Source organism: Phyllostomus discolor, chromosome 4 (assembly GCF_004126475.2).
Source record: "Phyllostomus discolor isolate MPI-MPIP mPhyDis1 chromosome 4, mPhyDis1.pri.v3, whole genome shotgun sequence".
NCBI classification, from domain to species: domain Eukaryota; kingdom Metazoa; phylum Chordata; class Mammalia; order Chiroptera; family Phyllostomidae; genus Phyllostomus; species Phyllostomus discolor.
In genome coordinates this window covers 94,363,944-94,380,365 of record NC_040906.2, presented here as the reverse complement: position 1 = coordinate 94,380,365, position 16,422 = coordinate 94,363,944, and the positions used below count along the sequence as shown (strand labels likewise).

Genomic DNA, 16,422 nt, shown 5'->3' with positions numbered 1-16,422 from the left:
CGGCCCCTCCTCCCCCGCTCGGCTCCCACGCCTCCCTCTCCCCACCCTCCCTCCCGGCCCCAGTTCCAAGCTCTCCTTCCCTGTACATGGACTCTGCAGGAAGTTAGAGCTTCCGAGTGCGCTCTGGGGCCGGGCGAGAGGATGCGCAAGGTGGAGAGCCACGGGGAAGGGGGGAAAGAGGTAAAGGCAGGGGATGGCCGGAGGATTCCGGGGGGGCAGACGACCGAAGGCGGGAGAGATAGCCGGGGCAAAGAAAGGGGGGTCTCTTGGCTCCTAGTAACGCACAGTGGAGGAATTGGTGCGCTCCTGGGGGTGCTCACTTGCAGGGTTCGAGCCCGTGTAGTTGAGACAAGCGCTGGCCAAAGCTACCCGAGGAGGCAAATGACCTTTAGGCCGGTAGAGTTTTTCCTTTCGTCTCCTTTTTTTCTTTTTTCTTTTGAGGCAGCTGGGACAGAAGACTAAATGGGGGAAGAGAATATATCAGGTAATCTGTAGTCTGCTGAGTGGAGCGGAGATTGGGAGCAAAAAGACAGTTATTGTGGGGAGCTGGGAAGACACTGGCTTTGGTGATTTGTTGGGTCCAGATGTACTGTGTTTACAGAGATGAGGTGTCCTGTGCTAGCTGAGGATCGTTTCTGGCCCCTCAACGTCTTTCCGCGCTGGCCACCCCCTTTTTGTTTCAGTCTTTACGGATCTGTAGCATAACCATACGGTGGATCTCCATCACGCCTCTGGCCCTGGGTTGGGGTGAGTGGTGAGTCCGCTGTCGCTTTTTTCCAAAGTTGTAGGGTTTGGAGCGCTAAGGTGCCTTGTCTGGGAGAAGGGAGGCTGTGATGCGTTGCCTCCAGGTGCTGTCACGTTACATCAATTAGAGATTGTGAGCTGAGAAGGCTACACTTAGTTATGTCAGCAGATAACCACGAAGCTAGAGCACAGAGGTGCTGGGGTACAGGATGGGCCCTCTGCCCCGAGTGCACTGTTGAAGGCTACCCTATGTTACTGTCAGATACACTCCCAGCTAATTAATTGCTAGAAGTGGGGTGAGGGGGGTGCAAGCAGCTAAGCTCCAGTAGCGGCTCTGCCCTTTGCATATTGCCAGCACTGAGGAGCAAGTGGGGGAGAGCTGTTTAAATTGTCCAGGAGTGGCTCCCAGGCAGAGGAGGCAATTCCGGGACTACTGTTATTTATATTCTAGTCTTGGTCGTCTCTCCTGGCTTGTGATTTCTCTCTTCTCCCTTCCCCTCCCCTTCTCAGTTCCTTCATGTTTGTTTCACACAGGTGGTATTACTCAGGGGGTATTAGAGGCCCCTCCCCTAGTTTCCTGGGGTGAATGTTTTAGTTTTTACAAAGAATTTGTTTTCTTAAACCATCCTCTTTGCTCCCTTTCATAAGTATGAAAGGATTAACACGTTTATATTATATTGTATGTTTCTCCCCCTTACATCTCATTTCCCTGCTCCCTCCAACACACACTACAAGGTAGCAACTGGTGAGCAGATTATAAAAATCATTTCAGGAGAGGAGCAGGGATTTAACATCCTCTTTCAGCCCCTAAATTTCATTAACACATCACTGAGCTTCTCTATTGCTCTTGGAATGATGCTACCAATAAGAATGATTAGTCAGGTGAGAGTTCCCACATGAAATTCTTTGCTCACTAACCTGTGACACCAGCTGGTTACTTGAAGGGCTGCAAACAGTTGTGTTGGCGGAGGTGAGGAGGAAGAAGCCTAGCAGTGCAGAGGGAAGCTGAGCATGTAGGTGTAAATAGTGCATAGCAAAACCTTTTGTCACATCTAATCTGGTACTTCAAATTCAAGCTTGAATCCATTTTTCTTGTTAGCATACATATTCCAAATATGCAGGGAGTGGCCATTTGTAGAACTCCTGTTTTAATTGAGTTTTTAAAGTCCCTTTCTGAGTATTTATGTGATTTTAAAATGTCAATGGTATGTATATTATGCTTGAATTAAAATGAAGGAGATTAATTTTGTGAGGAGAAGCAAAGTCAGATTGAAATGTACATGGCAGCACCTATTCGGAGGTTTCCAAGCACTCCCAGAAAAGACTTGTATCTTGTATAGTCTTTGTCTAAAGCTTGACATATATGTAAAGTGATAGGCAGATAATGTGGACAATTGCTGTGGATGCTTAAACTACTTGCTGTAAGATTACTAAGTTTTTATTAACAGTATTAGTCATTGTGGTCTAATTTTGCAATTGCCACACAACTCCCATGTGATACTAGATATAACACTTCCATATAGACGTGATTGATTATTCAGGCTCTTGTGATATTTCTGAAAAAAAAATTCACAAATTTAAATTAAAATGTAGCTTTATGAAGTCCTACTTAATGGTTAATAGAGGGCGTGTTCCAGCTAATCACTCACTGTGTATTGATTTTGAGTGATTCAAGCTTTTGAATGCTGCCAGAAAGGTTTTTTTTGTTTTCCAAGGGAGAGGTTTTTATGAAACCTCAAAAACGCCTTGTCCTGAAGCTATTAGACACCTATTTTTATTTACAGCACAATAGAAGGCCTTGCTTAGTCTTCTGTCTGCTTGGAATGGTTAGGACCATATATTTAAATTGGCTGTTGTTCCAGTCCTTTAGAGAGCTGATCTCCCTGTTCTATCTTATCTGTTGCTGTGTTCTGGCACAGGGCGCCATGGGAGGCACCCTTTCCCCAGGAGCAGCAGCAAGAATAGAAGGGATTGTATACTTTTACTAATATTCTGAATCATTGGAAATATTTTTTATCATCTTAGTAGTATTTCCTGTAAAGCTTCATTGATTAAAATAAATGTTTACTACAATCACTTTTGTTGTTTTCGTGACACTTCACATTTACAAATGTCTAAAAATAAATGCATTGGTAAGGTTAGATACAGTAATTCCTGTTTAATCTGCTCAATATCCCATTTTACATTGAGGGACCCAAAATCGTGAGTTGCTAGTTATAACTTGTTTTTAAAGATTTTATTTTTAATTTATTTTCTAGAGAGAAGGGAAGGGAGGGAGAAAGAGAGGGAGAGACTATCAATGTGTGATTGCTTATGTTCACCCCCTATTGGGATCCCGGCCTGCAACCCAGGCATGTGCCCTGACTGGGAATTGAACTGCAACCCTTTGGTTCTCAGGCTGGCATTCAATCCACTGGGTCACACCAGCCAGGGCATGTAACTTATTTTTTTAACTCACATTTTAAAAATGCTTGCCATGTGCACAGTTCTGTCATCCAGGTTGGTAAGGTAACATCTATTGAATGCATTTTCCTACTTGACCTTCAAAGCAACTTTTTTGAAGTAGGTCCTATTGTTATTCCATTTTAGAAATGAGAATATAGAGGACCAAATGGACTAAGCAATTTGATCAAGCATGTCTTCACAAGCGGTGGCAATGAAACTTAGTCTTAGTCTGTGACATTTAAGTAAAATAAATTAAAAAATAAGTGTATTTAAGTGTAAAGCTCAACTTTCTAATTTTTACAAAACCACTATTCATCACATTACTATTAGAAGAATGCAAAACAATTGCAAATAGTGTTTGTGTGTACAGTTTTACCTTGAATGTAAAATGGATGAAGAATTTGTTTTAAAGCTTTAACAAATAATAATAGCTCTCAGAATTTTAAAGTTAACACTTTTTTCTTTTGATAGGAATAACATATAAAGAACCCCACAGATCTTGATGAGTGCACAGGAAATTGTTTTTTTTTTTTTTTTGTAAATATGTTTGTATACTCATTTGCCCTTCATAACAATGAGACTTGTAAGGTTTGTTGAATGAGTACAACTTATAATCAGATTTGGTTTAGAATTTGCCCACATTTCCACCAGGTGGCACCCTTCTGCTGAATCCAGTGGGTAAAAATAGTTCCTGAAATGTTTGTCCTTTCAGCTTCAAAACCCAAGCCAAACCAAACCAAACAAAACCAGAAACAAAACAAAAACAAATTAATAAATAAAGAAAAATCCACACTACTGTCTGAAATATAACTAAAAAATTATATTTTATAAGCAACTATTTATGCTGCAGAGATAGTTATGCATTTTTCTTTAAATAATTCTGGTAGACAACCAATTACAATGGAACATGTAGCAGCCTCTTGATCAAATCATTCATGGACAAAATTGTGATTAAATATGTAATGTATAAAATGCCTTTTTTATTGTACTTTTTACCTTTAAGTAATATTAACCTAAAATGTTTCTATACAGAAATTAGGATTCAGTAATTTTACTTCAACTTTGGCCTAGCAAATCTGATTGAAATGTCAAATATATACTTAATACAGCTTACCAAAAAGTTATCCTTTCATGTTTCCCTGACTAATATATAAATATGCCATTATTTAGTCTATAAATTATTGTTTTCATCACAGAATTTCAAAAATAACGTTTAGAAATCATGTTGAAAATCTTTATTTAATAGAAGATTCATTACTTTTTTTCTAAGCATTCAACATAAAATATATGGTATCTAATTACTGAGAGAGTTCTATCTGATGTGATTATAAAAGATAATTTAGATTGGCTGTAGGCATCATGCAGAAGTCCTTATGACTTAGGAGACATTATGGATTCTGTACTAACCCTTTATATATATACACTATATCTTCATATATATGGCATTTAATATACTGAGTTTAGAACATATCATGGAACATCCCTTGCTTATATGCTTCTAATCTCTATATGTTTATTTTATAGACTGAGCAAATTGCACATTTAAGAAAGATTAAATTATATAAAAACAAGTTAAAGAAAATTGTATCATTAAATACTAATGCTACATTATCTTATGAAGTGCATTACATTGGAAACAGAACACTGACACCACATTTCTCTCAGTCTGAGTAAAAATAAATTTTTTAAAAATTGGGGGTTTTAAAAAAATCATTTATGATTACATAATATTATAAGCCTTAGTTTATGGGCATATTGTTAATTTATTTACAGTGTGCCATGTAGCATACTCAATACTTGAATGTTGCTGCAAGGACTGTGAACTTTTGTGCTATCGACCACAAATTATTGTTTACTGCTGTCTTTGGGTTGTGCACTGGAAACCACAGATTGAAGTTTATATCCTAGATCCACCTGTCATCACTGTTTTCTTGGACAGGATAACTCATTTTCTATATTTCATCTGTAAATGGAGGTGATTGTAGATCTCTTTCATGCGGTATGGATTAAATGAAATACTCTGAAAATGGTTTTGAATAATGCATGTCTCATACCAAGTGCGCTTTTAAATGCATAGTATAGGAATAGTAGCCTAGAAAGAGAGGAAGAATAAAAAGCTTAGAGGATCACTGAGACACCTATAGGTTGTGTATTATTTTAACATTTATAGAACATTACATTATACAATATATATATTTGTGTTCTTGCATATACAAATATATTAATGATATAATATGTATCATTTGGTTTGGACATTAGACCTGATTTTGCATACGTGCAGACTTTAGAATATTGTGTTACATCTTTACTCCCATTCAGTCCAAACCCATTTCTTTTTTTTTTTTAAGATTTTATTTAGTTATTTTTAGAGAGCTGGGAAAGGAAGGAGAGGGAGGGAGAGAAACATGATGTGTGAGAAAAACAGCAATCAGTTGCTTCTCTCACGCCCTGAACTGGGGGCCTGGCCCAAAACCAAGGCATGCGCCCTGACTGGGAATTGAACTAACAGCCTTTTGGTCTGCAGGTTGGTCAGTGCTCAGTCCACCGAGCAACTCTAGCCAGGGCAAACCCACTTCTTCACTGGCCTGTGCTGCAAGGGCCAGGCTGAAAGTAAACATTGGCTAATTTTCACTAACAGGTGAATTAGTTGCCAAATAAGTTGCATATTGTTTTCAGTGCAATGCACTTCATAAGGTAATTAATTAGCTTGGAGAAGGAGAATGTTTGCAGAAGGGAGGTGTAATTTATAAGATTATCTCAGAAAGTGAGATTTCAGTCAGTGTGGCAGGAGAATGTGCATAGCAAAGGAACCCTCAGCACCCCCAGGCTGGCTGTGCCTGCTACCATGGGGTGGGGGGTGCGAGTGAGTGATCCAGCTTTGGGCTCAGCAAAATTCGTAACACCTTTTTTTCACACAACTTTTTCTACAGCTATTCCTATTCAGTATCCAAATACAAATGTCATTTCTTGATTTCTTGATTTCATTTTAACTACATGCATACCTTGGAAATATTGCGGTTCAGTTCCAGACCACCACAATAAAGTGAATATTGCAAAGAAGCAAGTCATACAATTATTTTGGTTTTCCAGTACACACAAAAGTTATATGTTTACTATACTGTAGTCTTTTGAGTGTGCAATAGCATTATGCCTAAAACATGTATCTTAATTAAAAATACTTTATTGTTAAAAATGCTAACCATCATCTGAGCTATCAGTGGCCATAACCATTTTACCCATGGGTCATCAGAATCCTCTTGCCCTGATGTTGATGGCTGCTCACTAACTCGGGTGGTGGTGGCCGGAGATGACAATTTCTTAATATAAGGCAACAATGAAGTTTGCAGCACAGGCTGATTCTTCCTTTCACAAACAATTACTCTGTGGCATGTGATGCTGTCTTTAGCATTTTATCCATGGTAGAGCCTCCATATATTTTCATAGGTGCTGAGTGACATTTTATGTGTTTTTATCAAATTTATGTATTACCAAAATATTACAGTAGGGGCATACACTGAGGCATAAATCAGTGAAGAAAGTTTGGAAGTTTTCCTGTCTGCAGACCTGTAAAAGTTCCAAAAAGGGCAAATAAATGATGGAGGGAATGTAAACGTCTCATAAACATGTTACATAAAGTTTGGAGCATTTCTGCCGTAGTGTATGCTGCTGCCTTGAAAGTTGTACAGTTCAGTATTAATTATTTTATGACATTGTTGCTTTAAAGAGTGTAGTGATGTGATCCAAAAGCTTTTTGATTAATAACTGACCTGCTTACTTTTCTCAATCTAGACAGCACATGTTCGTTCCTTCTGCCTTCCCCTCTACCTGATAGAGATTCCTATTTATTAAGTGTTAACTTAAGGAATGCTTGTTACTCCCAGGATGGTAGAGAAAGCTGTAAAGCAGGTTCTTAAGGAGCTCTATTGTAGTCTCATTTTTGTTAAGGTGTCCTCAGCCTCAGAGTTTGAGACATACCCATATGTTACCGGTAAATATACACCAGGCTAAATAGAGAAACCATGCTTTTATCCAAAACTGATAAAATAAATATCTTATTTTGAACTTTTCTGTTTAGTAATTGATGCTAATAGTATTCTTAATAGTGTCTTCTACATAATAAAACATAAGTTTTCATTTTCTTTTTAAGTTTGTTATGCTATAGACCATTTGAAAATTGCTAATATGGGAATAAGCTTTTCAAAATCAACTTTTATGTAACACGCTTATTCAGTTAACCAGAATAGTTAGTACAATACATTTTACAATATTTTTGGAATTACCAAAGGAGTTTCAGATTTAATTATATTTTGGGGAGAGGCAACATGATGCGTATGTTGAGGGCAGAGCCAGATTTCAGACTGAATCCTTCTTCTACCATTTACTATACAATCTAGAGCAAACTATTTGCAGGGGTGTCCAGCCTTTTGGCATCTCTGGGCTACACTGGAAGAAAAATAATTGTCCTCGCCACACATTAAATACACTGTGATACGTAATCACAAAATATTTCATAATGCTTTAAGTGAATTTACGATTTTGTGTTGGACTGTATTCATAGCTGTCCTGAGCTGCAAGTGGCCTAAGGGCTGTAGGTTGGACACCCCTGATTAACACCTCTAAAATCACTCCATCATCTTTAATGGAAGAGGATGGTGAGAATGTTACAAGGGTTAGAGACAGTCTAAGTGAATGTGTTTGTATAACATCTAGCCCATGATAAAACTTAGTATTTTTATCTTTATTGCTACTATGCTTCTAAATCATTTGATATTATTTTATTCTTCACAATTAAATTAATTAAAATGCTGTATATGTGTGTATGTATATACATATATACTTGTATATACCTATATACGTATATATGAGGTCTATCCAGAAAGTATTCAGCCATATAATATGAAAAATAAAGATATTTATTGAAGAAGATACAAGATACAAGAAACACTGTATATAAGACAATGATGTCTCAGTCCCCTTCAAAGTAGGCACCTTAGGACCTCACACAGTTCTCCCAATTGCTGTCAGCTGCCCTGTTGTCTTTTTGTGAATCTCATCAACAGTCTAAAATCTGGTCTCTTTCAAAGGTGATTTTACATTTGGGAAGAGCCAGAAGTTGTAGGGTGCCAAATCTAGGATATAGAGAGGCTGAGTCACCTGGGTGATTTGATGTTTTGCCAAAAAACTCTGTAGGAGATGTGGTGCATGAGTGGTGCATTGTTCTGATGAAGCTGCCAATCTCTAGCTGCCCATAGCTGTGGCCTTCTGAATCATCTGAATAGTTTCAGTGAAAGAATTTTCAAACTCAATGCAAAATTTGATGCAGATTTGTTACTCCACTCACTCAGTCAATTTGAATACATAGCCACATAGTACACATGCTCACTCAATAGCACCTATAGCCCCTGCTTACAAGTACAGTGAAGTCATCATTGTTCATACATGCACATTTCAGCCCACTCTCCTTGGTTGCCAGGTTACATCAGTGTCTCACAAACAGTTCTCATTATATTAACCATGGCTGGATTTTTTCCGGACAGATCTCATATACACATGTACACACATAGGTACACACACACACACACACACACACACATATATATATATATATATATATTTCAAAATGTACAGAGAATACCTGTCAACACCACCAGTGTTCTATAAACTCTAGACAGTAAGAGCAAAGGGCATGTAAATTATGTACATTTTATAGTTTGAGGAGGTCATATCTAGGATAATGGGAATTAAGTGTTCATTTGGAAAAATCTTAAGACACACAGAATGGGAGAATGAAGAGGGCATGCTTAAGCTATACCAAAGTATACTTCTGGCCTAAAATATCACCATCTATCTCTTGGCACATGTGAGACAAGGTAAGAGAGTAAGAAAAATGAAGGAACATGAACACAGAGCACTTGGTCTACTCATTAGCAAAAATAAAGTCAAATTTTTGCCTTCTGAGATAAAACATGTAGCAAGAAGTAAACAGTGGAGTCAAGATGTAATCAATAATGATTAGCACTGAAATAGTGGTAAAATCTGCTAGATGTGCAATAGTGCTAACAGATACTTGGTATACTAGATTTAAAATATCTGGGTAAGACTGTAAACAATCTATAAATGTAAAATGGTGGTAACTATCCCTGGTTGATATTTGCGTTGGTTTTATAATTAATTTAGTTGCCCTACTAATACAACCCAAATGTACACATACCAGTTATGATCTAAACATAATGAGTATCTCACAATTGGATTGTTATAGGGCATCAAGTAAACATAAATTTATAACAACCTGACTGGTTTTTATATTTTCAGATACCTGTTTTTTCAAAAGACTTAAGATCTTCTTTGAAGTGTTCATGGTTTAACATTCTCTTTATGGAAATTTGGTTTCCATAAATGATTGACTTAGAAATTACTTGCATATTGGAGCTTATGATATGTTGAGTTGAATTTTAAGAGAAGTTACTTAAATGTAAAATGAAAACTTATTTATGTCTGGGAGAGCAGAGCCAAGCCAAGCTGTATATTATCTGACTTTAACATTATTGTAATATCATACTTACTGATTTTCTCAGGTCAATACAAAACCTCATGTTTCAGGTTACAAGGTAGAAAATGAAGAAAAGTGAGGAAAAGAGTCATTTTTATTGTCTTTTTCCCTACCCCCTTTTTGAAATCTGAATGAAGATTCCATTTCTTATTCCATCTGAAAGTCTGTGTTTGGAAAACAAATATGACAAATCTGAATTATATAATTGAGAACTTGAATGGCAGGCTTTCTTGTGATTTATTTTCAGATGATGGACCAGAGAGACCACTTGAAGTTGCATTAATAATCCTTGTACAGGGTAGAAGTAAATCTTTTCTCTTATTGGTACTTGGATTTACTTCTGGCAAAAGGAATGGGGTAAACGAAACTCAGATACTGACACTTCCATTAATCACATCTTACCCCTATGAAACGTTTTAATGAGTTAATGAATGCAAGACATGGCCATATTTTTTTTCCATTTGCATGTTTTAAACAAGTACTAGAAAGGTTTTTTAATGAAGCAACTTTTTAAACCAATGTTTCACAAACTTGCATAATAATTTTTCTCCCCTAGACACAAAATCAGAGGTTAGAAATCAAGACATCTTTTAAATAGAGGTCAAAACACCTTTTCAAGAGTAAAACTCTGAAATTTATAAAGAATTTCTCAAATATAGAAGTACATAACTTGTTTGGCTAGGTTAATATATAATTTACATTTCTTAGAATCCTACTTTGTGAATAGATTTTCCATTTTATCAGCTTTTAGGGATTTCAAGGGAAAGATTCTACATTTTCACTACTTTTGGTCTTTTTTTAGATTTTCAGTTTGCATTCAATAGTATTTTGTGTTAGTTTCAGGTTTACAGCATAGTGGTTAGACAATCACATACTTTACAAAGTGGTGCCCTGATATTTCACGTGCCCATCTAACACCATACATAGTTATTATGATAGTATTGATGATCTCCTCTGGGCTGTACTTTACATCCCTGTGACTATTTTGTGGCTACCAGTTTGTACTTCTTAATCCCTTTACCCTTTTCACCCAGAATCCCAACTTTCCTCCCCTCTGGCAACCGTCAGTCTGTTCTCTGTATATATGCGTCTACTTTTGTTTTGTATATTTATTTTGTTTTTTATATTCCACATATAAGTGAAATCGTATAGTTTTTTGGTTTTGTTTTTTTCTTTTCAGACTACTATAAAACATAAGTGTTCCAAGAAGCACATATTTTGAAGCTGTATCCAATATCTCCTTTCTTCAGATCTATTCCTTTCCTATAATACTAGGAAATACATGTATTCCATTTCTTGGCAATCATATCAACAGTGATAGGTGGGTGTGAACTGAGCTTACAGTTGTAATGGGAGAGACCCACCATCATTCACATGGATGGAGGTTGCTTACAATTACTCTAAAATGAGGTTTGCCCAACCTTACTGCCACGGTGGCATTATGAGAGGCTCTTTTGTACCTGCCACTTCTTGAAATGTCTGTTTGCTCACAGATTCAGCACCTCTGTGTTACAGGATGGTTCTTGTGGTTCCTTGGTCTCCCTTACCTCTGTTTTTCCTTCAAATCCAAATCTAGTTCCTTTTATCTCTTTACATTTCTGAAATCTGGTCTCTGTCCAAGATTGAGGCCCTGACATTTAGACTATTGTGATGTCCACAGTGACCTTGTCTTTCAAATTGCTTCCTTCAGCCATAGATGATAACATTTTTTAGAAATTGTTCCAATTGTTAAATGTAATGCATTTGTCTCTTCACTTAAGTCCATTTCCTGTGTGTCTTGCTGCCAGATTCAACTGTTGATACGGAGCCTTTGTTGGGGTCTTGGTGGCACATCTGCCTTCCTTAACACTTGACATTAGAGTATCTTTTAAAAGCGTTTATATCCTTAAGAGCTTTGAATCTGCAGGCAAAACTCACTTGACATTTCTTGGTTTTTCCTTCGTGATATATTGGTTCTAGGCTAGTGGTCCTTAGATTTTTGGCATCTTTGGCCACAAGACTTTATTGAACCACCTGTGCTTCCTTTCCAAGTAACCATGGCAAGATGCCAACCCAGAGCCACAAAGCCATTCTGAAAGTAAACCTTGAGTTCACTGTTCCAAGGAAGTGATAGCACATCTCACCATCCATGCAGACACTAGCATTCTTCAGCCCCCTGCCTTCCCCTCAGCAGGAATGAGCACCCATTGATCTCCACATCATCATTTGAAATCACCATTCAGTAGCCCATGGGCTAGTGGATGGATCCCTTCTTAAGAAAGGAAACATGCACGTGGGGACTTTGGAAAGCAGGAAGGTAAATATTAGAGCTCCCTTGGACAGTTGAGAGAAACAACAGCTTTTTTGATTCACTGAATTTCATGGAAAGTAAGACCATTTCTAGATGCTGTGATAGTTTTGTCAGAGTACCAAGATCCAGGATCAGATATGTGAAACTTTTACATGCTAAATAAATCAAGAAGAAAAAAATTTGAGTCATACAATATTCTTTCTAGTGGATAGATTTATGGCTTTCTATTCAGTTAACCTTAGTCTGAGCAAGTTTTTCGATGTCTGAATCTAATACTATATCTGGAAATGGGATGGCACTCACCTTCAAGAATTGTAAGCATTAGTAATGAGATAGTTTGTTATCCAGGGGCTGGATCACCATTTGAAAATGGTGATGCTTGTTTTCTTCCTTCTTCCCTCCCTTCCTTCCTTCTTTTCTCTCTCTCTCTTTCTGTTACTAATGTGAATTGGGTGAAGTGATGGAAAACAAACTATGCTTTATGTAGAGGTTCCCAGATTTTAGAAATATGAGCTTTAAAGCTCCTTTCTCTGTTACTTCGAAAAAAATTTAAGAGGACCTTAATATTGAGCTTTTATTTTTGTTGATATAGAGATTATATGACATTATCCTGGCTCCAAAAAAAATATGGATTAGGGGTTGGTCAAGAAAATATATGGCATCTGTTTTTATATTTCCTATAAATTCAGAAAATCAACAGTTTGTATTTTGAAGTTGGATAACTCAATATGGATTTGCTTTTTCTGAATTTATTTTTCTTTCCCCATCCCATAGTTAAATTCCATCTCATGAATGTAATACATTCTACATTTGGAGTGCTGCTTCATTTCTACTCAGAGCTAGAGTCCTTGAGCTGTAACAAAGAATCCAAAAAATATATAATATAGAATCACAGATGGTGCAAATATTTGAAAATAAGTAAATGCAGTCTAGGATTAGCTGCCTGGGCTCTGAAATGTCAGCTTTGCATTGCTTATTGGTCACACAAGGTGATTTTAGTTAAGGGAAAACTCAGAACAAAAGCATCATCCTATAAAATTGCTGCTTTGGAGTTATGCGACATAAGCCCATGATTGTTACATAAACTCCAAAGTGAGTCACTCTGTAACAAGGTAAAGGTGCTTCAGAGAGGTCACAGAGTACCAAGAGGTTATATAGGGGATAAAAATAAAATAGTTATCATAACATGGAACTGCTGTATAGTACCATCTGCTGACTTCCATTTAAAATTTTAAGGATAAAATGTCCATTCTTAAGGATGTGCTGCAGGTAGGCACATATTAAATGACCTGAGCATCAGAAATAATGGTCAACCTGCTAGCATAAAAATCCGTAGACGGTGCTTATTAGTAATGTGGGTTGTTTCCCTTTTTTCCAACTGAGAGATTTAATAACAGTAGAATCTAATCTTCTTTCAGTTTTGCCCCTTAAGAGATGCAATTCTTTTCAGGCTGACGGCTCTTGGGGTGGATTTGGGGGGTGGAGTGGTCCAGCAAAAAAGAAACCCATGGACAGAGACAATAGTGTGGTGATTGCAGGGGTGGGGGTGGACGGGCATAGGTGGAGGTGGGAGAGGTTTTAGGGATAAATGCTAATGGAATAAATAAAACAAAAAATGAACTATTAAAAAACTTGTAAAAAAGGATATTAGAAATAACTATGGTGATCCAGTCAACTGTTTTACTGATAAGACATCTGAGAATGATAAATGCTGATTTACTCCAGGTTATAAAGCCAATGAATTTGGTAAATTGGAAACCAGAGCTCTTTGTCCCTAGGTTGGGGTTGGTGGAAGGAGCCTCATTCAGTGGGCTCATGGAAACCCATTTTGTTGTTGTTGTTGTTGTTGGTATTGATGTATAAAAAGAAAAAGTGGTTGAATGTTACAATGGGAAGGTTCTAACTGGTTTAAAAGATGTTTTTATTGTTTTTATATTTAGTTTTTAATTTTTTTGTAGGCAGTAGGTTTAATAGGATTAGAACTATTATGTAGATCCTGCCTGGAATCATCAAGGAGCAAGTTTTCCCATGTGTAATGTTTGGGGTGAAGCCTAAATTTCCTGAAGCTTCTTATTTGTCTAAGGAAGTGGCAGAGAATAGGAAGACCTGCTGCAGATCATATATGAAGTTCTGCAAGACCTCACTGATCACTATCAAATCATATGTTTATAAATAAAAAATCCTGGCTCTCACGTGGATATATAGTGAACATATGTTAAGGACTTAACTTACTAGCCAGGTTACAAACATCAGGATGGGAGAGCCTGTTTTAAAGAGCACTTGAGGAAGAGAGGTTTTTGTAATCAGGGCAGGAACAGCACACAGTGTTTTCAAAATTGGGTATAACCTAGTGAATATCCAACATTCAACCTTCGAGGTTATTTCTTATAGCAAACAAAAAATTTTTGTAATATATCTATATTATACAATTCACATCAAACTTTACAGACTGTGGGCCTATGTCGATTGTAAATGGTAAATCCAAGAAAGGTACAATCTCCAAGGAGAATTTGATGCTTGTATGGGCTGATTAGACAAGCCCCTCAGTCTGATACTGAAAAAGATGGATATGTGGTTGTAATTAAGTTTTATTTCCAAGTTCTTAAAAACCTTCTTAAACTTCCCAACCTCACCAAAATGGTACAGTCTAGGCCTACATTTGATGTCACAGCCACCTTCTTAAGCAAATTTATCAAAGCTTTCTGTGGAGCTCCCAGTGTCAGGTCTGATTCCCCAACAGTGAGATTCTGGAATGCAGCCAGTCAGCCAACTCTGCCTGTCAGGCTCCTTTCCACAAATTGGTCCAGGTGTTTTTGAATGACAGAAGAGAACAACTTGGTAATTTCAGATGGCTCTTTGTGGAGAAGATGAAATGGAGTAATTGCACAGAAGGAGGTGAAAAGCTGTTCTTCAGGACCTAGCAAAATAAGGTTTCAGATCTAGTTTCATGGTAGCTATCCATGGAGTTGGTGCTGTTACAGCTGCCTATAGGAGAGAGATGGCGCAGCCTCCCACACAGTCTCATTTAAGACATGTCATAGGGTTTTCTTTGCTGTCACTCAGTGTTTTTGACTGCCATTCAAGAAACAGCTCATCGCATCCATCATGGAGTATATGTATATCTGCATGTATCTGGAATTCCACCACTGTTTGAGTTGGGATATTAGGAGAAGAATGGGGAAACAGGTTGCGGGGGGTACATTAATAGAAATCAAGTACAGTTTTCATAGTTTCTTTTACTTGATATCTTCAAATGACCTAGACAGAAAAGGTATATGAAATGACACCTGAAGAATTCCTGATTTTATATTATAAATACTGAGTGAATATGACTTAAAATGAGTTTTAACTTAATACTTACATATTCACCCACAAAGGCGCTATTTGATTTTATTAGGAGGAATCAGCCCTCCTGCGTATTCTAATCCAGTGTCTCTTAGGCTAGCGCTATTGCTTTCCCAAATTAACATGGAGATCTCAGATCAGAGAATGCAGTGGTTGTGAGACAGAGGACTTGATCAGGAAGTCAGGATTCCCCTCGCCCCTGGAATGCTCCTGTGTGCTGTAGCACTGCAAACCTTTGTTTTCCCAGTACTATTTGAGTCTCATGACATAATGGATGAATTATAAGTTTGCCCCAGCAAAATCTAACTTTATTATCCTGTTAATAGAAATAGGTATATATATGCACACACACACACACACACACACACACCCAGACTCAGGCTTCTGCTTCAAAAATCTCTTCTAAATTCTTCCTATCATCTTGATATTTGCAGAGGTAAGTGTTTGCATTAGAAAGACTAAGGGTATCTCCAGGCAGTCTTTATCTTTATTACAATTTTCTTCCTCCCTCCTTCCCTCCCTCCCTCCCTCCCTCCCTCCTTTCCCTCCTTTCTTCTCTCATTTTCTTTCTTTTCAATTAAGGAGACAGAAGAAATAAAGAAATAAGTGAAAATCTTTATTTTTTTTCCAGAAAATGTGTATCAATTAACAAAAAAAACACCTCAGCTTTGTTTTGACTTGTGAATAATGAACACTTAAAAGCCAGGTTTTAACATGACACTAAACTGCATTCCACTAAGGCCTTGCAAGGAAAATTTGTTCCTTTTATCCTGAACCTTGAAAAATGATTTTAACACAGAGTTTGCACAAAAATACTTAAAATGAGCAGCTTGCATTGCTGTTAAGAAGCCACAAGGGGAAGTCTGGTAAATTATCATGCTAGCCTATAGCCATTCAGAAAGTATCTTAGGTAGATTGTTTCAACTATTACTTCATAACCCATTATTCCATAATTTGATGTCTTAAGCCAACAACTGTTTTATTTTCTCATGATTTTCATGGCCAGGATTCAGGCAGGCCTTCGTAGCAGTTCTTCTGTTCCATGTGG

At 37.3% G+C, this 16,422-nt stretch overlaps 1 protein-coding gene across 3 annotated transcripts in view; it reads left to right on the top strand.

The window, feature by feature from the left end:
- Window positions 1-16,422, top strand: part of DPP10 (dipeptidyl peptidase like 10) — a 715,100-nt gene that overhangs the window by 769 nt on the left and 697,909 nt on the right. Inside the window, exon 1 of one of the 3 annotated variants that reach the window (XM_036023642.1) lies at window positions 64-180. The exons of the other annotated variants lie outside the window; for them this stretch is intronic. Within the exon in view, the coding sequence (XP_035879535.1) occupies window positions 142-180 (39 nt within the window). The 5' untranslated portion in view covers window positions 64-141. Of the gene's footprint in view, window positions 1-63; window positions 181-16,422 lie in introns of those variants that run through there. 3 annotated transcript variants of the gene reach the window in all.